The following is a 23,470-nucleotide window of genomic DNA, read 5'->3' as shown; positions in this document are numbered from 1 at the left end:
ATGTCAGCGTTGTAAGCAGCAACTGCCTTCCTCTAGCTAATAATAAGAAATGGGATACTTGCCTTCTCTTTTCCTGCTGTTCTCTCAGCAGAGCAGTGCAGGAGGCCTGGAACATCTAGGCCAAGGAACTAATAGGACAATGAGGTACCGCCTACATTTTATTCACTTGTTCCAATACCTTCATTAATCCCCCTCTACATACTTTTACACACACACGTCCATTCAGATGGAACACAGTAGTGTTAATTCACCAATTAAATCATTCAAAATCATTCAAACAATCACAAACACAGTTTGAGACTCATACATGGTCACATCATACATACAGAAGACTAGTGATATTATCTTTGTTACGTTAAACGTCACTTAAAAATTCAAAGTTTTTTGCTTTCCTGTGTGACTGAGAAAATATGTTCTGTATTACTCTGTTTCACACTACTCTGTGGGAGACATCAAAGGTACCTGATGTGCTCATGTTATTCACAATATGCAGGAAATTAGCAAATAATAAAGCAATAGCTAATGTACTGACTGTGATTAACACAGGCACATAGAAAATCCTTGATTTCTCCCACAACTCCAATAAGTCTGTCCTCTGTCCTCTACACTATACAAAGAAACATGATACAAGTGTTAGATTATATCTTGTCACAACATGTGCTGTGGAGAACAGCCCCATTATGGAATACTAAACAATACATTCAGGTGAAGAACACAACTTTTACAGTATTAGATAGATTACTACCCCCCTCCCTCCCAAACAACCATAAAACATACCCAGCTTTATGAAGGCCTGTTCAGTGAGGTGAGGGTTAGCATGTACTGTGACTGTCTGTTTGTCTGGTTGCCAAGTCTGCTCCAGTTCAGATGGAGGGAACTTTGAGCTTGATGGTTGAAAGTTTGATATACACTCTTGTCACATTCAATGCCACCCCATTTCCTGTTGTTTCCTTCCTTATAGCCTCCTATTGATCACTATTCTTTGTTAAAGCTTCCTTATTTGACATGGTCCCTCTGTATTGCCTCCCTATTGGTCGTGGTCATACTTCTCCAGAGCATCCTCCAGCTTGGCAGATATCTTCTGGAAGAAGCTGATTTGCTGGCGAAGGTAGTGCTGCAGCTGGGATCGGAAGTCCCTGATGCGTGTACGGTGGAAGTACTGGATCTCAGCCAGTGTGGCGCAGGAAATGATGTTGCAGCGTTCATTGATGCTTCCCTCCCCTTCCTGTTTCTGACACTCCTTCACTTTGGTCAAGGCACCTGGGGGGGAGGGGAGGGGGGCATGGGTTGGAAAAGGTTGAATCAGAATCAGAATGGGATTTATTCGCCATGAAAGTTTGCACAGACAAGGAATTTGCTTTGGCAGGAAGGTGCATACAATAAACATATACCTAAAATTTAAATATGTGGACTATCTATACTAAGGGTACATAAACTAGCAGTACTAAGTGGGATTGGTGCTTCTGAATGCTAATTAGTCTGTGAGCTGTTTAGCTGTTGTACTGGGACCTGAATACATGGTCTAAATGAATGGCCTAAATGGGAATAATCTTCCAAGCTCTATAGCTTTGCCCAAGAATAACATATTCAGGAAGTTCTCCAGAGCAGAATATACATTGAATGAGTTATCGTGAGTAACATGTGGAGCAAACAAATTACTCAGAGTTTAACAAGTTGTAGCAAGATATGGGTGATATCTAGGCTAATGTAGCAATAGAATTGTTGAATACATGACTGTGGCTTTTTATGCAACATCTTTCACAGACATTTAAGTCCAACATTTTAACCAGATGACTGTACAAGTACTGTATTCACACAGTCACAAAGATGCAGAAATAACAATGACTTGTCTGGACTTTGCTCTTCGAGGCCACTGTGATTAGTGAACATAAGCTGGCTCAGGTGGCTCTTTTGCCAGTTGGAAACTTGTAGCTGTAACTCAGTCTGATATGACCCCCCATGCTCCCCTAATCCTGAGACTGCTCTATTCCGCATTCCAACATTCCCAAGGCAACACCCAACAGGGGCCCCCGAAATGTGATATAGCCTAGTGCTGTATGAAGTCATGAACTGACAATATAAGGGCTTTTAAAAAGTTGAATACCTGGTTCAAGTTTGTGTTCCTACTGGTTTGCTACAATGCTAATACTAAAATGCAATGTATCTTTTACCTACATGACAAAAATGGCTTATCTGTAAACCTCATTTCCTATTCTCTTCAGCTATGGGGGGATGCCTTCCTCAGACCTATTGAGCCTCTTCCCAGGTGACAGCAGGATCTCTACCCTAGGTGAGAGAAGGTCTGCCTCCCAGAGAGATGTAACACTAGTAATGTTGTAGTGCAGAACTGACAAACTGAACTGTTACTAAGATGCAAAATGAGAGGCATACGTGGGGAGAAAATAATAGAAAACATATGTGTGTGTGTGTGTGTGTGTGAGAGAGACAGAGAGGAAGAGAGAACCAGAGGCAGAGCATAAGGCTTATGTAGTGTTGATAAAAATAGAAACCTGGAGAGCGACTAAAACAGGGAGCTCAGACTTGACTTTCTGCTCATTCTTGCCCACAATATTTGTGTATGTGTATGTGTGTGCGAGAGAGAGAGATACAGAGAGAGAGAGAGAGAGAGAGAGAGAGAGAGAGAGAGAGAGAGAGAGAGAGAGAGAGAGAGAGAGAGAGAACATAAAAGAGGGTGAGGTGAAGTGATCCATACCTTTCTGGACATGGATAATGTCAGGATAGTTGGTTAGGTGGCCTCGGTACAGGTCCAGCAGATCAGATATGGGGTCTAGATCCTGCCTGGGCTGTTCAGCAAAGTATTCTCCTATAGCCTCATAGGTCTCTCCAGTGTAGGCTATGGCCCGGTTCAGCCCAGCAGAGTACGCCTGCTGGTCCATCTCAAAGGCTTGGCCCAGTAGACGGAAGGACTGTCCCACTTTCTGGTACTCCTTCCTGAAGCCAGTTATCTGCTTCCTGGCAAACTCATTGATGTTGGCATTGACCACCACGATGTTCTCCTCCATCTTCTTGGTAAAGGTCTTAAAGCCATCGATTTTGCTCTCCGTCTCTTGCCAGTCCAGAGGGACAGCCGGGGTGCTGATGGTCAAGAAGAAATTGGCCCCAACCAGCTGGTCCTTTTCTGCCCTCCTCTTGCCCTGCTTCCAGGTCTTCTCATCCGTGCTGCTGCAGGTCAGGAAGTGCTGGAAGACATCGCAGCGGGCCAGGACGGGGTGCGAGGTCATGTGGTTCATCCACCAGATCAGGCCTTTCCGGCGCTTGGAGATGAAGTCTTCCTCAAAGCGTCCTGTGGCCTGTTTCTCTGGAAGGTGTGGTACTGAGATGACAGGGAAGCGCTCCACCAGCCGGGCATAGAGCCAGTCAAAGTGCTTGTACCTGCGGCTGACCAGGGTCTGAGTGTGGGAAGGGGTCAGGCCATATGACATGTAGCTCTTCATGCCTTTAAACTTAGTCTGCTTGGTGGGGTCGTCAATGGTGCAGGTGAAGGGGTATGGGTCCCCCTGCCACTCAGGTCCATACTGACCCATTACCACACAGATCCTGTCCCCATCCTTCACAAAGGCAGAGGCCTCCCCCAACACAAAAGCTTCACCCCCAGATTTGACAAAGGTGGAGAATCTGTTAAGGTTTTTGCCGACTGTAGCTGAGGTCTTGGCCTGTTGAAGTGCGCTGTCGCGCCGGGGCAAGGAGGTTGTCACCCGGTATGGTGAGGACGCATTGCCACCCGGCACAGCGTGATCGTCAGCTGTGGCTGTAGGGCTGTCATCCCAGTCGTCATCCCAATCATCGTCGCTCCCTTGGCTGGTAGTCTGGTAGCTGTGCTGAGACGGAGGCTGCGCCAAGTAGGCGGAGTGGGTGGGGGTCGGTACTTTTGTGATGTTCACTGACTGTGATTGGTACGATGAATCATACCCACTAGAGAATGAATCCGACTGACCATCCTCCGACATACCGTTTAACGGGAGGTCAGACCCATCTTTGAGTATTTCTACATAAGAAGCTGGAAGCAGTCCCGTTTCTCCCTTGCTGTTCATCCCCTCCAGCCATCCCTCTATGTCCTCTTCGCTGTACAAAGTCACAACTTCGTTTTCAGTAATCGATATCTCTCCCGAGTTTTCCGAACTGAAGTCGTACAAAACTCTTGCCCTGAACGCCATAGCTCACATTAAATAGTAAAAAAACAAACAACCGGCGACGATCTATTGGCTACTGTTGTTCAGTTACGGGTAGATGAACTTTGTACTCAGCAGACAACCAACCTTCCTTGTTCGTTCTTCTATCCACAAGATCAAATTGTCTATACGAGTTTCTTAAGTTGGGAAAACAAGGATTAACCCTTTAAAGTTGCAGCCATAGGCTAATGAACACGCGTACAAACTGCCAGCCTACTTCGTTTTGTTTAGTTTATGAAACAGACATTAGTGGAGATTTTGTTCTATTCCAGATGCTTCTTGCTTCGGACTCGAGCTCCAGTCCTACTTGGGTATGAATAATGAAGGGTGGAGCCTGAACAGTTTCCACAAGTAGCCTTGACTACAACAACGCAAAAAACATGTCTGATAAAGTTGATGACCTAGTGCTGGATAGACGATTAAAAGCATTTTCAAATCATTTGGTAGAAGTATCCGGTCTACCAAATAGGCTACGTCGATCTTCTTCCAGCAGATCGACGATATGTGGAATATTGTAATATTGTGTGGAAGTCTGAAAAATAATGCATGGGCCCAATTATTCCAGTAGTGAACCTCTCTTAAGGAGTAGTCTATAAGCTAATAGTAACCGGTGCCAAAAAGTGTCTCCAATTTGTTTGTAGTGGCCACGGAAGTTGTTACCAGCAGAGAAATAGTTGCTGCAAGTACTTTGCTGACTTGAATAACTTGGTGGTTTTAGGTTAGAATGTATTTTGGTTAGCCTATTCTAACCTTTTTTTCTTTCTTTTTGATCAAAAACGAAATTGTCATGGTATTGTATGAATGGTATTGTATGAATTTATCATAAAAAAAATATTCCAAACGGTCAAATAAAATAATAATATTTTCTAACTAAATCAAGCAAATGTTATTTACATTTTCTTTTAAATTGGAAGAGGAAACGCACTAACTACAGGATAACCTACTTGTGCTCGTTTCCGGTTGTCTTCCTGCTTGTATACACGTATACCGAGCGCCACTAAAGGCAACATTGTATTAAACCTACTACCAAATGAGTTTGAAAGGAAGGGCTTGACAATTAAGAATACACTCATCAAACCAAAGGACGTTTTAAACTGACGGGTTGATTCAAGGAAGACCAGTAGGATATCTTGGCTTAACTACAAGATCTTTGACTACACAGTTCACCTAAATACGAATTTCCTGCAACATTGCATGCAGGACAGTGTTAACTCGGGGGTTGTTCAAAAGGTAGGGACCACAAACAAACCAAGCAAAGATAGTCTGTGTTTGACATTTTTGGGAATTTGGCTTTGTATAAATTGCTCTCGGTTTAGGAATTATATATCGGGTAGCCTAACCGGAATACCACACCGAGGTCTACACGGACATCATTTTTTCGACATTGTTATTGCTAGTTTATAAGCTAAGGATCTAGTTAGGTGGTGTTTTTTGAACGAAATAGCGTATTACGGTAAAACTCGAATGTAGCGTTTTTAGATCGTTCATCAGGGACCAGCACATCGGGATAACTGCAGATATAAATTTTGAAGAGGAGCAGCGAAGTGGGCACTTTCATGGATTATCTGGTATGTAGCCTATCCGACTTCTTTCAAGCAGCGGTTGGTGCTGTCACCTAATACATAATTTTTCGCATTCTTTCATTCACTTGCTCGAAATAACGTGTTTAAAATGAGTTATTGAATAACAAAATTGTAGATAATCTTATTATGTCACCACTGGGGTTTATTGGCCACAGCTTGTTGCTCTACTGAGTAGGCTACTGACACCTGGAGAAAATGTGATACTTTTGACCAGTTTGAACAAACTAATAACCGGAGAATGTCGGTGTGTGCATTCATAACCTGCCACTGTCAAGGTGCTTCATTAGGCATTACTGTCTCTGTCACCTCTCTCATGACATTTGCCTCATTGTCTTTCACCTTTCACTTAGTTTTCCACAAAACTGGACTCTAGGGTCCAACAGATGTTCCACACGATCCATTCTCAGACCCGGGTTCAATCCCAGTCCCAATCCTTCAGACCCTCAGTCCTGGAGCGACCCAGTACTAAAACTGAATAGGTCCGGGTTGACAGAGGCCCTGTCCCAAAACTAAAGAGGTCCAGGTTTACAGAGTTCTATGTCCATGTCACAGGTGTCATCATGATGATCGACTATCGCTTTCTGCCTCACTTGCCCACTCTGGGGTTCAAACTAAAGTCCTCTGAGTCACGCACGCCACGACCACCTTTCCTAAATGCAGCTATAGCTGGCTACACCACCAAAAAGCTAGCAACTCGATGGCTGTATGCTAAGGAGTGAGTTTAACCGATTCAATTTGGCATTCAGCCTGGCGTGTTAGAGTTGGTTAGATTCTGCTGTGGTAAGGTGGCATCCTAAGTTTGTCTCCTGTGTGGTGATACTGGTCAAGTAGAACGATAGCACCAGAGGTTGTCCCCTGTATGTTGAGGGTGGTAGATAGACCGGTAGATAGACCACCAGATAAATATGCCTCTTGATCCCTTTTAGTCTCTCCAGTTTAGTTAATGTTAGTGTGAGAGATGTCAAGATGGTTTAAACATTACAAACAGAAACAGAGAGGTGAACACTCCGGTCCAGTGTATGGTTGCATGTCAGGCTGCTGTCATCAAAGGATGACTGAAGGTGACGGTGTGCCGGGCTGCTTTAACCCTTGTGTTATCTTCGGGTCATTCTGACCCATCAGTCATTGTGACCCACCGTCGTATTGCGACAAATTTACCGCATACAAAGACAAAGTGAAGCATTTTCTTTTAACAGCTAGGCTGTCTCAGACCCCCCACATTGCAAAGGTTAAAAGAAAATTATTTTAATTTGTTTTTGTATTGGGTAAAATTGTTCGTTATGAACCTTTGGGTCATGTGACCCGAAGGCAGCACGAGGGTTAAGGACTGCTGTAACCTTCCAGAGACTAGCCTAGATATTTCCACAGACTAAGGATGTAATGTAGTCTACCATTGCCAGTGTATTTCTTCATCACTTACCCTAACTGTTGACAGGATGTCCAGCACGTAGCCTATAATCATTAGTGGAGAACAGTAGATCAGAGACAGGCTGTATGGAGGGAAATGGTTGTTTCATCTAAGCTGGTGTGAATGTTTCCTTTCTCTCTCTCTGTGTGTTCTCCACATCAATCTCTACTCTCTAGCCTATGTAGAGAGTCTCACAGCAAGTCTTTGGCTTCAGTGGATCAAATGTCATGTCTACTCCTTTGTCCTTTGTCTTCTCTCTCTTTGTCTTTCGGTTTCCCACCCCAGGGAAATATCCCCGGTTTAGCGTTTTAGCCTTGTTTAGGAGTAACTCAGCACCTGTGGACTATGCATGAGTGTGTGCAGGACATGTACATGTTAAGGACGGGGCTCTTATGAGGTCCTTATCTTTACAACCTTCTCCATCGTGCTCCTTGCATAGCAATAAGCCTGCTAACTATTTGAACCATTCCCGCCCCTTCCTTGTCTATCTGTGAGATATTGATATCATGAGGCGTTGCTTCTTCTTGTCTCTGTGGTTATTTCATGTCTGGTCAACCCGTTTACAGGCGAGAGGAAGAGGGAGGCTCACAGAGCCAAGCACAACATTATCCCAGAGCACAGCAGAGCACAGTATACCAAAAGAGATACCAGAGCCCAGAAAACAAGCCTATCAAACAGAACAGAGTAGACTACCAGAGCCCAGAAAACTAGCCTATCAAACAGAACAGAGTAGACTACCAGAGCCCAGAAAACTAGCCTATCAAACAGAACAGAGTAGACTACCAGAGCCCAGAAAACTAGCCTATCAAACAGAACAGAGTAGACTACCAGAGCCCAGAAAACTAGCCTATCAAACAGAACAGAGTAGACTACCAGAGCCCAGAAAACTAGCCTATCAAACAGAGCAGATTATAGACTACCAGAGTCCTGAAAACTAGCCTATCAAACAGAGCAGAGTAGACTACCAGAGCCCAGAAAACTAGCCTATCAAACAGAACAGAGTAGACTACCAGAGCCCAGAAAACAAGCCTATCAAACAGAACAGAGTAGACTACCAGAGCCCAGAAAACAAGCCTATCAAACAGAACAGAGTAGACTACCAGAGCCCAGAAAACAAGCCTATCAAACAGAACAGAGTAGACTACCAGAGCCCAGAAAAAAAGCCTATCAAACAGAACAGAGTAGACTACCAGAGCCCAGAAAACTAGCCTATCAAACAGAACAGAGTATAGCAGAGCTGAGCAGACGTGTCCAGGCTTGTTTAGCCTGGGGAAATGTTTAGGAATGTTATTATCATGCCCGGCTCACAATCGGGCTGCAGTGGATGCACCTGAGAGAGAGGAGAGGGGGGTGGGGGTTCTCGGTGTGCTGTAACCCTGAGGGTTTTGGAGTGAAGTGTTCCCGTACTCTTGTTAGTGTTTTGGTCCAGCAGTCTGGCCACGTGTCATGGGGTGGTAATGGCAATCATTAGGAGTTAATGGGCTGTGGTTGCCATGGTAATGTAAGGCTTTATCAGCTGCCTGCCTGCTTTGAGAAATTGATGTCACAAATGAGCCTGGAGACAGGTAGAGGAGGAGGGGGATGACAGCAGCCGTAACTCAATACACTTTGTGGCTCTGCAGGGGTGAGCAGAGCTGGAATAGGCTTCGCAGTGGTGAGGTAGCCTACCGCTAACCCTAACCCTAACCTCACATGTAGCGTACTGTTTATTAAAAGCTTAGCGGAAGCAAAATCATCTTATAGAATAGGACATCCTACTCTCAGATTGGCTACTACGCTCTCTCTGAACTTAGGAACTTCCTGACTTTGAAATGGCAGGATATTGGAGTCTGTTGGTCCCACAGTAGCACAGCTCCACAGCCTCCTGGGAAACACAACCTTTAGCCTCAAAACAGGATGGAGTTCATGAAAACAATATCCACCCAAGGGTGGGAACGGGAGTAAATATGTCAGGATCAGAGAGAACTCTATGCTGAACCACACCGTCATACAGAGGTAAATGGAACATATTGCTGCCAAAAGCTAACCAGAAAAGGGAAAGTAACTGAAAGATTTAACCAGTTGCAGTTGTTATACAGTTAGGTCCATAAATATTTGGACATTGACAGAATTTTCATCATTTTGGCTCTGTATACCACCACAATGGATTTGAAATTAAACAATTAAGATGTGCTTTAAGTGCAGACTTTCAGCTTTAATTTCAGGGTATTTACATCCAAATCAGGTGAACGGTGTAGGAATTACAATACATTTTATATGTGCCCCCCCCCCTTTTTAAGGGACCAAAAGTAATTGGACAATTGGCTGCTCAGCTGTTCCATGGCCAGGTGTATGTTATTCCCTCATGGGAGTTCGTTATTTCATTGACAAGGAGCAGATAAAAGGTCTAGAGTTCATTTCAAGTATGGTATTTGTGTTTGGAATCTGTTGCTGTCAACTCTCAATATGAAGTCCAAAGAGCTGTCACCATCAGTGAAGCAAGCCATCGTTAGGCTGAAAAATCAAAACAAACCTATCAGAGAGATAGCAAAAACATTAGGTGTGGCCAAATCAACTGTTTGGTACATTCTTAAAAAGAAAGAACGCACTGGTGAGCTCAGCAACACCAAAAGACCTGGAAGACCACGGAAAACAACTGTGGTGGATGACAGAAGAATTCTTTCCCTGGTGAAGAAAAACCCCTTCACAACAGTTGGCCATATCAAGGACACTCTCCAGGAGGTAGGTGTATCTGTGTCAAAGTCAAAAATTAAGAGAAGACTTCACCAGAGTAAATACAGAGGGTTCACCACAAGATGTGAACCATTGGTGAGTCTCAAAAACAGGAAGACCAGATTAGAGTTTGCCAAAAAACATCTAAAAGACCCTGTACAGTTCTGGAACAACATCCTATGGACAGATGAGACCAAGATCAACTTGTACCAGAATGATGGGAAGAGAAGAGTATGGAGAAGGGAAGGAACTGCTCATGATCCAAAGCATACCACCTCATCAGTGAAGCATGGTGGAGATAGTGTTATGGCGTGGGCATGTATGGCTGCCAATGGAACTGGTTCCCTTGTATTTATCGATGATGTGACTGCTGACAACAGCAGTAGGATGAATTCTGAAGTGTTTCTGGCAATATTATCTGCTCAGATTCAGCCGAATGCTTCAGAACTCATAGGACGGCGCTTCACAGTGCAGATGGACAATGACCCAAAGCATACTGCGAAAGCAACCAAAGAGTTTTTTAAGGCAAAGAAGTGGAATGTTCTGCAATGGCCAAGTCAATCACCTGACCTAAATCCAATTGAGCATGCATTTCACTTGCTAAAGACAAAACTGAAGGGAAAATGCCCCAAGAACAAGCAGAAACTGAAGACAGTTGCAGTAGAGGCCTGGCAGAGCATCACCAGGGACGAAACCCAGCGTCTGGTGATGTCTATGGGTTCCAGACTTCAGGCTGTCATTGACTGCAAAGGATTTGCAACCAAGTATTAAAACTGACAATTAGATTTATGATTATGTTAGTTTGTCCAATTATTTTTGGTCCCTTAAAAAGGGGGGGGGGGCACATATAAAATGTGTTGTAATTCCTACACCGTTCACCTGATTTGGATGTAAATACCCTGAAATTAAATCTGAAAGTCTGCACTTAAAGCACATCTTGATTGTTTAATTTCAAATCCATTGTGGTGGTATACAGAGCCAAAATGATGAAAATTGTGTCAATGTCCAAATATTTATGGACCTAACTGTATAAGCTTTCTGTTTTAGTCAACTGGTGGCCCGACCTGTTTTTCTAACGGGGAAACAGGTGGTGGTGGTTGAGGTGGTGGAGTACTCACTAGACTGGCTGGTAAAGTGTCATTATGTGTTTCCTGTCTGATCATATTTACTGTAGAATGTAAGTAGGTTTGTCTTATCCTGGCATGTTGGTTGGGTGGGTGGGTGAGAGGGGCGGGGGGTGGGAGGGATTATTTTCACTACTTTCTCTGCAAAGCCTAGGCTAAGTGTGTGTGCTGTGGTTCTTCTACCCATGCTGTGTTGAGGGAATGTGTGGGGTAGTTACACCGATGATCAACAGCTTTAACAGACTTGTATGGTTTGACACCAGCTAGCTCCCAAGAATATGTTGCTCATAATTGTACTTTCCCAAGTTTGTCAGAAGTATATAGATGTTCTGAATGTGATTCCAATTAATGCCAGGCACTTTGGATAATCTGTGCCAGCGAAACTTGTTTGTTTCACTACAAAGCAGTGCATCTGGACAATGTAGTAGGTATTGGAATCCTGCAGCTGGAGTTAGACAACCTTTTTTCCAATGAGTGGTGGAAATGAGTGAGGGGGAGGTTCCTGTGGTTCCTAAATATCACCAGCAGAGAGCAGCGTGTCCTTATTTCAAATGAGAATGGCCAGCCTTCCTAGAGAACTCCTCTAGTCAAGATTTTTTCACTTCAGAATGGCATAGTTGTCAAACTGTTATTGCAATAAACACCATCTGTTACCTGTCTGCCTCTTCTCTCCTTTCTCTACTCCTCTGTCCTCTCCTCAGAAAGCAAACCTAGCCTATGTCTTTTATCTTAATGTCGGGGTGGGTGCAGTATGTCTGGTTTGGCTCAAAAGAGGCCCTTTGCGTGACAAAAACATAACAAAACACAACTGAAACGAGCTCCTCACAGAGGCCATACTCTGCTCTTTAAAGACACTGAACACTGCTCATGGTGTAGATTTCAGTAAGGGCCTCCTGTTATTCGATCCCCCGTGCATGCATGTTAAGGCATTATCAATCTCTCTGAACAGGGAGCATTACCCACCAGCACACAGGATGTCCCATCAGTGCAGCATCTCCAGTGTGACATGGGGCCAAAGCTCAGCTGACTAGGTTGAGGGGAAAAGAAAGAAGGAGTGAGCGAGAGAGAGAGAGAGAGACGGAAAGGAAACGGGGAAAGAGGACACTGGGTTTCTTCTCTCACTCAGTCCCACATCTCCGGGAGGGTGAGGAAAGAGCAGAAACAGAGACAGATGGAGTGGGCAGATGCGTGTGCGGGTCTCCAGAGTGTGGTCTAGGCAGACACGGACAGAGACGGACAGAGACAGCCAGGCAGACAGGAAGATAGGCGGCCAGGCAGGCAGGTACAGAGACGCAGACAGGAAGACAGACAGGCAGGTAGACAGATGATAGACAGACAGACAGGCAGGTAGATAGGTAGGCCAGCAGAGACCACAGAGTACCATACTACTGCTGCATGTCACAACACATACTACACACACACCCTCTGCCTAGAGGCAGATACAAGCACGAACAGTTTCAGCCTCACATTACAGTAGTGCTGTCTTTCCCTCAGTGTTTCAGGACATTGTGCTGTAAAGGGCCCCCGCCCCCCAGGCCCGAGTTTGACGTCGTGTGCATCGGCCTGACTGGCTCAGGGAAGAGCAGTCTTCTCTCCTACCTCTGCAGCGAGACCAACCAACACATCACCCCAACCACTGGTGAGACTTGACCAAGCCCACACTGTGGTGCCCCTATAGCTCTCCTCCATACACCATGGTCACCGTATCAACACAGTGGTTACTGGGTATGAATGTCAAAGTTGGGTTGGGTTAACTTAACAGTCTGGACAGATGTAAAACTGTGGATAATATTGTAGGCAGCTTAGAGCAATTCAACGAACGAATGTTCCATTCTCTTCGCCAGGTTTCAACATCAAAGCCGTTCCATTCCAGAATGCCATTTTGAACGTGAAGGAACTCGGAGGTAAATTTCCTTTAACTCACAGAAACCATGTAACACTCAAGAACAGTAGGTGTGGAGAATGTCTAAGAGATGCCTTAGTTTCTCTACATCAGTAGTAGTGGGAAACTGATGACTCCATGTGCTGGGCTCTACGCAGTCCAAAAGTTCAAAGTTCCAAACTCCAAACATCTGAAACCTTAAAGACCCAGAAGTACGGGAGGGAACTTTCCATGTGCTTGTTTCAAATGCTAGAGCCTGGAGATGGTAAACAGATAGTCATTGGCGGACCCAGTGACGTTTCCTGCTTCGAGACGCATCGTCTTGTCTTGATCTTTTATGAACCATCCATTTGAAAGCAATCTGTTGGATACACACAAACACGCAGAAAGGGAATCCGGATCTCTCAAATGTCACTACTCACACACACAGCCCCTGTGGCCATTTAGACCAGTTTCCATCTCACCAAGCAGGCTGTCGTCATTGGTGTAAAACTATCGGGGGGGGGGGGGGGGGGGTGTTGCTTGTTTCTCTCTCCCTTTTTGAAGTCTTTTCAGAAGTGGTTTTTCTTTCCTTAGTGTTGAGCACATATTGCTCTTGTAGCTTTGTACATTCAAACTGTGTTGTGTTAACAACATGCCATCGGTAGTTAAGGAATCCAAAAGCATTGCCACTCACACTTTCTGTTGTCAAGGATAAGGTTGAAATGATGGTTTGTGTAGTGTTAAAATTGTCATTATAGCCATTATTATTGTCAGTATAGTCATTTAGATAGTAGCTAACACAATTGAATAAAATAAAATAAATCATTTTTATTGGAGAAATACATGATAAATGTTTCCCTTTATGAATTGTATCACTCTAGTGACAGTCTACGTCAATCAAATCAACTAGTTTTGTGCTTATCAAAAAGTGTGCCAACACTGCATTGAAGGCTGTTTCCTTGTTGGTTGTGCTTAAACCAGATTCCAGTATTCATATAACAATCTCCTGTCTCTGTCTGAATGATTTGTGTGTGGGTTTATCCCTCTGTATGGCTTGTGTGTGTCTGTGTCACTCTGTGTGGTCTCTGCCTTTGTGCGTCTATGTCATTGGTATGTGGTTGTGTATGGCCAGGCTGGTGTTTGGTGACTGAAGACCCATGAAGGAGCTAACTCCCCTCAGATACTAAGCAGTCTGGAGACCATCTGAAAACCATTTAGGCCTATCTCTCTTTCTCTCCCTCCCTCCATGTTGTGTGCGGTGTGTGGAGATTGCGGTGGGTGTTTTATTCCCATATGTGATTGTAGTGCAATATGTTTTCTGGTAAATGGACTTTTGGTAGTGGCCCTACTCATCTGCAGCATTGCATAGCTGATGTACTGGATAGTGGTGTACTGAATGGACATACTGTATGACACACATATTTTTTGGCTGCATGGGAGGTACTGTCGGGATAGCGTGGTGGAACATCTGTTTTTAATTTCAGGGTGAGATTAAAAAATTATTTATATATGGTAAACAAAATGTGGGTGCTTCATCACAGGGACACAGCACATCTTAAATGCAAACTGGAAATTAGAGTGTATCCCAATGTTTCTCAGATTACACTCTGTCTGAGATTCAAGATGCCCTTGCGATGAATAATCTACAATCTACGAGTTCAAACATTTCCATCATTTATTTTTCCAACTGGGTTTAACTGTTTTGGAGATGTCCAGGCCTGTCGTGGTAGTTTTGTCCAGGCCTGTCGTGGTAGTTTTGTCCAGGCCTGTCGTGGTAGTTTTGTCCAGGCCTGTCGTGGTAGTTTTGTCCTGTCGTGTACTCGTGTTTCTGTACTCGATGGATCGAGTGGTAGTGGTGTTTCTACCCAGAGCCGTATCTCTGTCTGGGTCTCTGTAGGGGTGTTGCTGTCCTGTCATGCTGAGGTGTCATGAAGCCAGAGGTGTCAGAGATGAACAGAAGGTGGCAGTGTTGAACAGCACTCAGTGTTGCTTCAGACAGCCCTGCCTGTTACTAAGACTCCCAACATCTGGTCTTGAGCAACTGATTCATCTTAATGATATGTCCCAGCAGAAACTACACACACACATTCACATGTGTGGATAGTGTTATGATATTTTGGATCCAGGTGACACTGTAGTGTATTTCACGACGTCATTGATGACGTCATTGATGACCCAAATCTGACCTTCTAACATGAACATTAATAACATTTACGCTGCGGAAGTAAGCCAGAATAACACATAGTTACATGTAGGTAAACCATTGTTGTGAAGAAACAATGCTTGATTAGCTCCGGTCTGCTCTTGATTATGGAGATATGATGTCTCTCCAGGCGGCAGGATCTAGACTGGAGCCACCTGTTGCAGTTTAGCATCACTCCCTCCACTTCACTGCTGATAGATAACCCATGTATCAGTCATCTGTCTCAGAGAAACGCTCAGCTATTCCTGACTGCCACATGGCACCGATCCTTCTGCTCGTTTGTAAAGTCATACACAGAGCAGCGCAACGCCTCGAGTGACACAAGCCTCCTAACTCCCCGTGATGGGATGTGGTTATACAAATGGTATGTTCCTTCAAGTGCGTAACAGAACTATGTTATACGCACCTTGAGGTCCGAATCTCACAGAAACCGAACTCCCCGCTGCCATCCGATCAGCTCAGGGGTTTGGAGGAGGCCCACACATGCTTTAAATAGCAGATTCTGTTGTTGTTGCTTTTTGCACTTTTATGTAGTAAATGTTGTAAATATATGTACGTGTTAATAGTATGCTGTGTTTTTGTATTGTGTGGTGGGCTCCATTTGAAACTTTTTGGAGCCTCTCGGTTCAAATTAAGGTAAAACAAACAAATATATTAATAAGTACACATGTGCAAGGAGCACAATTATTTGTGGAGTTTTGAAACTTAATAGTTCATCTGTTAGCTGTTTCCCTTCATAACATCACCAGCAGTTCTTGCTCAATCTTGGAGCAGCCCGAGCACCCTATTGGTCGGGACGAGGGGGAGAGAGTCTTTCCCGAGCCTTCTGTGGACAGCCAATCATCACTGAACATGCATAGTGAGGGGCGGGGTAATGTGTAAACAAAGTTTGAAAGGTGAGGGGGGAGGTGGGTTGAAAACATGAGGAAGGATCACTTCATAGGTAAATATGGGGTAGGGGGTCTTTAGCAGCCCAGAAATGTCATTGATGTAACAGCAACACATTTTCATCCATATTGCACACAGATGTTGCATCATTGTAGATGATAAGTAAGAAACATTATTGTGGAGGATACATGTTGCCTGATTACAATTCTGTGCTTGATGCTCTCTCATTGCCTGTAATACAGTTCATTGGCCAGGCAGTTTATCTGATTTATCTGCAACGGCTCTCTCTCTCTCTCTCTCTCTGTCTCTGTCTCTGTCTCTCTCTCTGTCTCTGTTTCTCTGTCTGTCTCTCTGTCTGTCTCTCTGACTCTCTTTGTTTCCATCGTTAGCTTTCTCTTTCTCCTTGTCTGTCACTCACACTAACCAAAACCAAACCCGGTACGAGTTCCTTGGTGGCCACATGTTTGTACCCCCAAATTGCAGCACAGAAAAGGAACCATATGTTCGTAAAAGCAGACTCATTTGAACTGTGCTGTAGAGTGTCCCTGGTAGCCAGAATCTTTCATGTCTGTCTCTCTATCCCAAACTCTCTCTCCCCCTCTCTCTTTCCCTCCCTCTACATTGTTCTCCTCTCTCTCTCTCTCTCTCTCTCTCTCTCTCTCTCTCTCTCCCACACTGTCTCGCTCTGTCTCTCCCCTCTCTCTCTCTTACCAAGCCTTGCAGAAGTGTTGTTCTCTGGAGTGCCGAGGCTGGTGTGTGTTCACCCGGCTGTGCTGCCTCCAGTGCAGAATGCCGCCTGTGCCGCGGGAGAGGGACATGGCAGTGAGGGACGGGGAGAGCACCCTCTGCCTCCTGTTCCATCTCCCTCTCCTCTCTAGATGGAGGGCTGTCTGTGCTGGAAGCTCAGCTAGTAGTGAAGGGGACTTTTCTCCACTTAAGGAGACAATTCCTTGACTGTATGGAGAAAAGTCTTTGCTGTGTATGTAAGCCAAAAAAGGAAATGAAGTCTCCTTACGGCAGAGTGCTTGTGTGTGCATTTGTGTGTTGGTGTGTTCCTATGTGTATATTTTGTGTGTATGTGCTCATGTCCATCAGAAGGTGATAATTCCTTCTCAATATTTTAATCATTAAAATGTACAAAATGGCACCTGTCTGTCTCCCTCTCTCGCCGCCCGCTCTGGCGGTCTCAGGAGCGGACTCCATTAAGAAGTACTGGAGCAGGTACTACCAGGGGTCCCAGGGAGTGGTGTTTGTCCTGGACAGCGCCGCGTCTGAGGACGACATGGAGGGGGCTCGCACGGAGCTGCACTCTGCCCTGCACCATCCTCAGCTCTGCACCCTCCCCTTCCTCATCCTGGCCAACCACCAGGACAAGCCTGCTGCGCGCTCCGTACAGGAGGTAACACACACACACACACTATCAACCACAGTCATCTGTAAGTCTGTAAGTTGAGAGCAGCTAGACACCCCCAGGTTAACAGCACTCCGAACGCTTCAGGTGTTCCAGATCAAAAACCAGACTGGGGGATCTCCGGGCTCTGTGGTAAACAGGAAAGGCATCAAGGTCTGGTTCCCTCGTTAGGAGGTCTGATGAGCTAATGTCATTTAGACCTAATGGAGTATTAGCGTCCCTACTGCTCCCATTCAGACAGACAGATACCAAGAAAGAGAGAGACATGTATATCTATGTCTCTCTCTCTCTCTCTCTCTCTCTCTCTCTCTCTGTCTGTCTGTCTGTCTGTCTGTCTGTCTGTCTCACTCGCTATATATAGAGAGAGAGAGAGACATAGAGAGAGAGGGAGAAGTACTGTATATTAATCTCCTTATTGGTGTCTTAGTCAGTTTTATCCTGTGCTATGTCTGTGCTTCTTAGTCTGAATCCTTCTCTGCAGATCTGCTGAGGCTGAGACCTGAGGTTTCACTGAGGCTGGAAATGGAATGAAATATGTTGCTTTCATTTTTTGTATGTGTGCATGACCATGTCTGTGTCATGGTGAAATCAGACAGGCCTATTGTCCGGGGTATATCTGTAAAGAGATGGCAAAAAAAGATCCTGAGTGGGTTTTAAATATCCGCTCTAGTAGTCTATCACAGGCACCCCCACACACACACACACGCACACACACACGCTGGCCAGTCAGGATGCATCAATCTGCGCTGTTTTCTTCTGCCAGTCAAATGCTAAATCTCCTAGCAGTGAAGCACCGTTCCAAATCCTGGATGAAACATGGACTCCTGGATCTTATCTGTCTTCTGAGATACTCTCCACTCTCACTAACCCACCTTGGCAACACAGGAACACAAACACGCACGCACACACACACACACCTCTGGGGTCAGTATAGGTGGGTCATCTAACATGTGTGCTGGAGGGTCCCATTAGAGCTAGAGGGGGTCTGCAGGGGGAGGGGCGGCGGTGGACAGATCCATCTGATACTTTAGGGGGGAGGGAGGTGGGGGACTGTAATGATGATGGATTATCTGTCTGGGTGGAGCCCCCTCCCTGATGCTGCAGAGCTGCACAGACTCAGACACTGCTGCGCTGGAAAGGAGACATTGTTATGTTAACATTACATGTTCAGAAACCATGGCAGTCCAACACAGTTTTCAACCACATGGGCTTGTGTTGCCTTCTCTAAACTCTCTGGTGATGTGTGTGTGTGTGTGTGTGTGTGTGTGTTCACAATGTCACATCATGAACCTCTCATGTGTACCTGAGTGAGTGATTCAGTAACTCTCAGTTCTGTTTCTGCTGATGGTACCTCCAGAGGAGGCCCCTGAGGGCAGCTGAATTTCCTGATACTGATACCCAACCAAGGCTGCTCTCTGTGGGGGTGATATTTTACCCCTGCCCCTGTCTGCTGGAGCTGCCCTCGGACTCCCTATGAGCTGTAATAAGGGAGGGGGGCGGGGGATACAGTCTGTCTGGCAGGCAGTGGAGGAGGAGGGGTCATGTATGTGTATACATCTGGCAGGAATGTGTGTGTTAGGTCTACAGGGACATTCACCTATTCATTCATGCGTGTATTCATTCATTCATCAATCATGAGATCTGTAGTGTGTGGAGCACCTCTATCAGTTGACAAACTTTCACACACGTATAGGAACGCACACTTAAATACACAAACACACACTCTCTCCACTCAGACATGCAATTTAGGAAATGTAACTGGTTTAAAATACCAGTGAAACTCAATTACATTAGGCTGCATGCTCTGCCTCAAATGGGATCTCAAGGGCACACACACAGCCACACTCTCTCACTCACTCCCTCTCACTTACACACACACACACACACACACACACACACACACGGAACAGTCAGTAGGCTGTCTAGCCGGTAGGGTCAGCAGGGCACCAGACACAGTCATGCTGATCTTCCTGTTACTAAGGCATCGTGGGTAAGAGAGGAAAGGAGCGCAGGACTGAGGACATAAATGTCTGCATGTGTATGGCTGTTTACACACGCACAGGAACATTCACACACGCACAGGAACATTCTTTATGTTACTCCCTATTTCTCTCTCTCTCCCCGTACCATAGTGCTCCTGGATGATTATACACTGACAAACCAAACATGTAGTAATTTGTCTCTCTCCCCTTGCTCGCCCCATCTCCCCTCTCTCCCCTTTATCTTCCCTTCCCTGCTTCCCCCTCCTCTCTCTCTTCTCTCCCTCCTCTCTCTCTTCTCTCCCTCCTCTCTCTCTTCTCTCCCTGCTCTCTCTCTTCTCTCCCTCCTCTCTCTCTTCTCTCCCTCCTCTCTCTCTTCTCCCCCTCATCTCTCCCTCCTCTCTCTCTTCTCTCCCTGCTCTCTCTCTTCTCTCCCTCCTCTCTCTCTTCTCTCTCTTCTCTCCCTCCTCTCGCCCTTCTCTCCCTCGCCTCTCTCTCCTCCCCCTGCCCCTCAGATAAAGAAGTATTTTGAGCTGGAGCCCTTGGCCAGGGGGAAGAGCTGGGTTCTGGAGGGCAGCTCTGTGGACAGCATGGAGGCCGTGAGGGAGAGCTTCAGCCAGCTCATCCAGCTGCTGGAGGAGAAGGACCAGGATCCAGGCCGGGTGTGAGAGTTCTTCACCAGCTCTGCTGGACCTGCTGGACCTCTCCAGGGGAACACACTCCCTCCAAACTACCAAGGACCTGCTCAACCACAGGAACCACCAACCCTCATGTAACTCTGCGGAACCTGCACCAGGGAACAAGTCCCTACGACCATGGCTGAGCCTGCTACTCACTATTACTATCCTGGGAACTACAAATCCCAGATGGAGCCACAGGAAGTTGTCACCCCCCCCCCCCCCCCCCCCCCCTGTGGGGTAGGCAGGGGAACTGGGACCAGATTAGGAGCACCATTGCGAACCAACCACAAAGACATGGCTAACCACCGTAGAGCAACGGACCCCCCAGGACGACCACAGCTAACACTCACTCACACATGCAAGCACAAGCACATGCTGACGCTTGATCCCCAACAGATGTGGATGCGTTATACTGGATATGTCATCCGTGTTTTTGTACCTGCGATACTACGAATTATGGCAGAAACCAAAGAGAAGTTGGAATGGGCTGTTCTCAGTTTTGGTTTCATGGTGGAATGAACATAAATTTACAGGGAAGCAAAAGTGTAGCTAGACATTTCCCACACAAATGATGAAATACTTGAAGGAAAATTTAGATAAGGGTTTTTTATGTTATTGTTTTAGTATTTTTGGTTATATTATTCATTATTTTACCAGTCTAACACTTTTAGAATAGACTGTGTGGCAAAAATATATAAACATTTGAAATGAAACATTATGATAATGTTTAAATACTTAATTGATCCCAATGAAGGTTGGGATCACATTTGAACCGGTACGGCAAACTAACGCAAAATGTTGGACGAATGCGTTACATGAAAATCATTGCAGCTCCTGAGAAAGCTGCCCCATTGACAATTAAGGACTTCCGGTGTGTCACAGAGGGTTTGACGCATCTGGTGGGGATTAGGCGTTACATACACACACACACACACACACTCACAAAGATGATCCAATGCAATAAGGACATTTGACACTTTGAAGGAAGATTACGTGTCTTCAGTGAGTTTGCCACCATTGTTGGTCTTTGTGTCGGCGAGGTCCCTAGAAGCTGCACATGGGTTCACGTCATGGCATATGCTGGCCATCTAGAATAACTGGAATATTATTTCACATGGAGGATTTCTCCAATAACATTTTATCAAGTTACTGTTGTTAGGGTTAACACTTCAGGGCTTCAGGGTGTGAGTGTGTGGACAGCACACTGGGATCTGGCAGTAGAAGATCAGGGTAGAACAGACAAACACACGTCTGGCTGTTTCTCACTGTCAGATTCCCTGCTGTGTCACTTCTTCCTGTTGGCTTACACCAACGTTCTAGAACATAGAGCAGTCAGCACAACACTTGGACAGCGTAAAGAGTGTGCTTCTCAGTAAGTGTGTATTTGGTGTGGGTCTGGATTCTGTTGTCAGCCACAGGCGATTCCATTGTGTGTGTTTGTGTGATCATGTACCAGTGTGTGGGCCAGAACACCTACTTGTCTATCGTGCCTCTAATGCCGCCAATCAGACGTTTGCATAGTCATAATTGTTGCCAATCAATCGATCACCTTTGCCAATTCACTGATAATATGATGACCTCATCACCCCACCGCCCACGCCACTTCCTGAGTCACATGTTGCAAAGTACCCAGACTCCCCTCACTCACTCAACCTTCTTTTGTAGATATGTATGTTATTTATAGATTCTATACATTTTTTATATCCTAATAGTCCATTCACCTGCCTTTTTTATATAATTACATATACTGTATGTGTACAGTATATACTGTATCTGCAAGCATATCTGTACATGTGGTTACAGACAGTCTTGACTGCATGTTGTTGTGTTTCTAGGGGGGTGGGGTCATTTAGCAGACACGTGGCTTCCAGGCATTCTGAAGCTCTACTCTGTGTAAAATGTGATTCATGCATCACTTCCTCTTGGCAACATGGACAATAAAGTCTAAACGGACAAAGCTTCCTTCTGATCAATACTATCATTGTGTTTGGTTGCTATGATGAATGAAAGAGGCTGGGTTCTAATTCAAACCAAAACGGCACCATTTACATATCTTGAAACTTTTCTTGTCATAATATTAGACTTTAATGGGGTACTGATGTACTCCAGGCTGGAGTAAACACAGAGGGCAGCTGACGTAATTTATGATGATGTATTTCTGATGCAAATAACTACGTCAGCCCAGACCTAGAGGACTTTGACATTCATGATGATTTGCAGCCACAACCATTAGCAGAGAGTTGCTAACCGTTTAATATTTACTTCCTATAAAGGTTACAACCATCCAACCCTTGAAATGACTTGTTTGTGTCGAACCAATTTTACTGTAGGCCTGAGCATTGGTTTTTATTCTACTAATAGGCATGCCACAGCATCATTGTTTAGCCTTTGGATGACCCTCTGTGTCTGCCTCCATCTCTCTATCATCTCTCTTATCACTCACATCATACCTTTCATACATTTCTCTTATGCATCTAAGCCACCTCTCTAAGTGTACCAGCAGAAGCCTTTCTGCGCTTGGTAGTCAGGGAAGGAGGCTTACTGACTGCTGGTTGGCTGGCTGTCTGACTAACTGACTGACTGCTGGCTGTCTGACTGACTGACTAAAAGCTGGCTGTCTGACTGACTGACAGCTAGATGGCTTGCTGGCTGACTGACTGCTGGCTGACTAACTGTTGGCTGGCTGACTGACTGATTGTTGGCTGACTGACTGACTGACTGCTGGATGGTTTGCTGGATTTGAGATCAGAAACAGAGTTGACACATCCTGACGTCATTACTTTCAGATGATATCAAGTTCACAGATTGGGTTATTGATTGGGTTGTACAAATATATATGGTGTGTCAGTATCTGTTGCTGTCAAGGTGACATCACAAAACGTATTAAATGGGTTAGAATGATTTTTTTGTTCACTGAATTCACTTCAAATTAAAAGAGATGAATGTTTTGACATGTGGCTTTCTTGGATGTCTTGGAGTCTTGGAGTCTTGTCTTGAAGGAAGTACTGTGTTCTTTCCTTTTAGTTTTGAAAGTTCATAACAACTTTTCTTGCAACTGAGCACAGCTAATTACTAGTATGAAACAGTGGTGTTCTCTTCAGTCAGTCTGACAGCCACAAGTCTGCCTTCTATCTGGGGAGCAAACTGTGCCGGAGAGGAGGAGGGGGAAGTGAAGTCCATTCATGCCAGTGTTCTGTCCTCATCTCCCCAGACAGACCCATATTAGTATGCAGACAGATGAACACTGAGGATTAATCTGGAAACTTAGACCATGTCTGAACAACTTTACAAAGCCGTCTGCAAGACAGAAACTTTTAAAGCTCTTCTCTCTTTTATCCAGCCAGGGTCTGGCAGACAGCCTTACGATAATCTTCTTTAAAAAGTCTTCTCTTCAATGCCTCCACTTCCATGCTCCATCACACCTGTAC

At 45.2% G+C, this 23,470-nt stretch overlaps 2 protein-coding genes across 2 annotated transcripts; one reads left to right on the top strand and one right to left on the bottom strand.

The window, feature by feature from the left end:
• Positions 1-145: 145 nt before the first annotated feature.
• Positions 146-4,609, bottom strand: snx18b (sorting nexin 18b). Its single transcript, XM_062477835.1, has 2 exons — positions 2,714-4,609; positions 146-1,260 (listed from the first exon to the last, which is right to left on the bottom strand). Exons 1-2 carry the CDS (start codon positions 4,173-4,175, stop codon positions 1,028-1,030), a joined length of 1,695 nt encoding a protein of 564 aa, XP_062333819.1. The 5' UTR covers positions 4,176-4,609; the 3' UTR covers positions 146-1,027.
• Positions 4,610-5,187: 578 nt separating this feature from the next.
• arl15b (ADP-ribosylation factor-like 15b) lies at positions 5,188-22,929 on the top strand. The gene is made up of 5 exons (XM_062477836.1): positions 5,188-5,758; positions 12,512-12,656; positions 12,862-12,921; positions 17,163-17,371; positions 19,878-22,929. The coding sequence occupies exons 1-5, from the start codon at positions 5,747-5,749 to the stop codon at positions 20,028-20,030; spliced, it is 579 nt and encodes a 192-aa protein (XP_062333820.1). The 5' UTR covers positions 5,188-5,746; the 3' UTR covers positions 20,031-22,929.
• Positions 22,930-23,470: the final 541 nt, after the last annotated feature.

This window comes from Osmerus eperlanus, chromosome 14 (genome assembly GCF_963692335.1).
Source record: "Osmerus eperlanus chromosome 14, fOsmEpe2.1, whole genome shotgun sequence".
Taxonomy (NCBI): Eukaryota; Metazoa; Chordata; class Actinopteri; order Osmeriformes; family Osmeridae; genus Osmerus; species Osmerus eperlanus.
The sequence above is the reverse complement of the archived record's forward strand: the minus strand, read 5'-3'. Positions and strand labels throughout refer to the sequence as shown.

Coding starts and splice junctions, on each gene's coding strand:
- snx18b (XM_062477835.1), bottom strand. CDS start 4,175: ATGGCGTTCAGGGCAAGAGTTTTGTACGACTTCAGTTCGGAAAACTCG. Junction 1,261..2,713: donor CATTATCCATGTCCAGAAAG/GTATGGATCACT, acceptor CCTCCCCCCCAG/GTGCCTTGACCAAAGTGAAG.
- arl15b (XM_062477836.1), top strand. Junction 12,657..12,861: donor ACACATCACCCCAACCACTG/GTGAGACTTGAC, acceptor TCTCTTCGCCAG/GTTTCAACATCAAAGCCGTT. Junction 12,922..17,162: donor GAACGTGAAGGAACTCGGAG/GTAAATTTCCTT, acceptor TGGCGGTCTCAG/GAGCGGACTCCATTAAGAAG.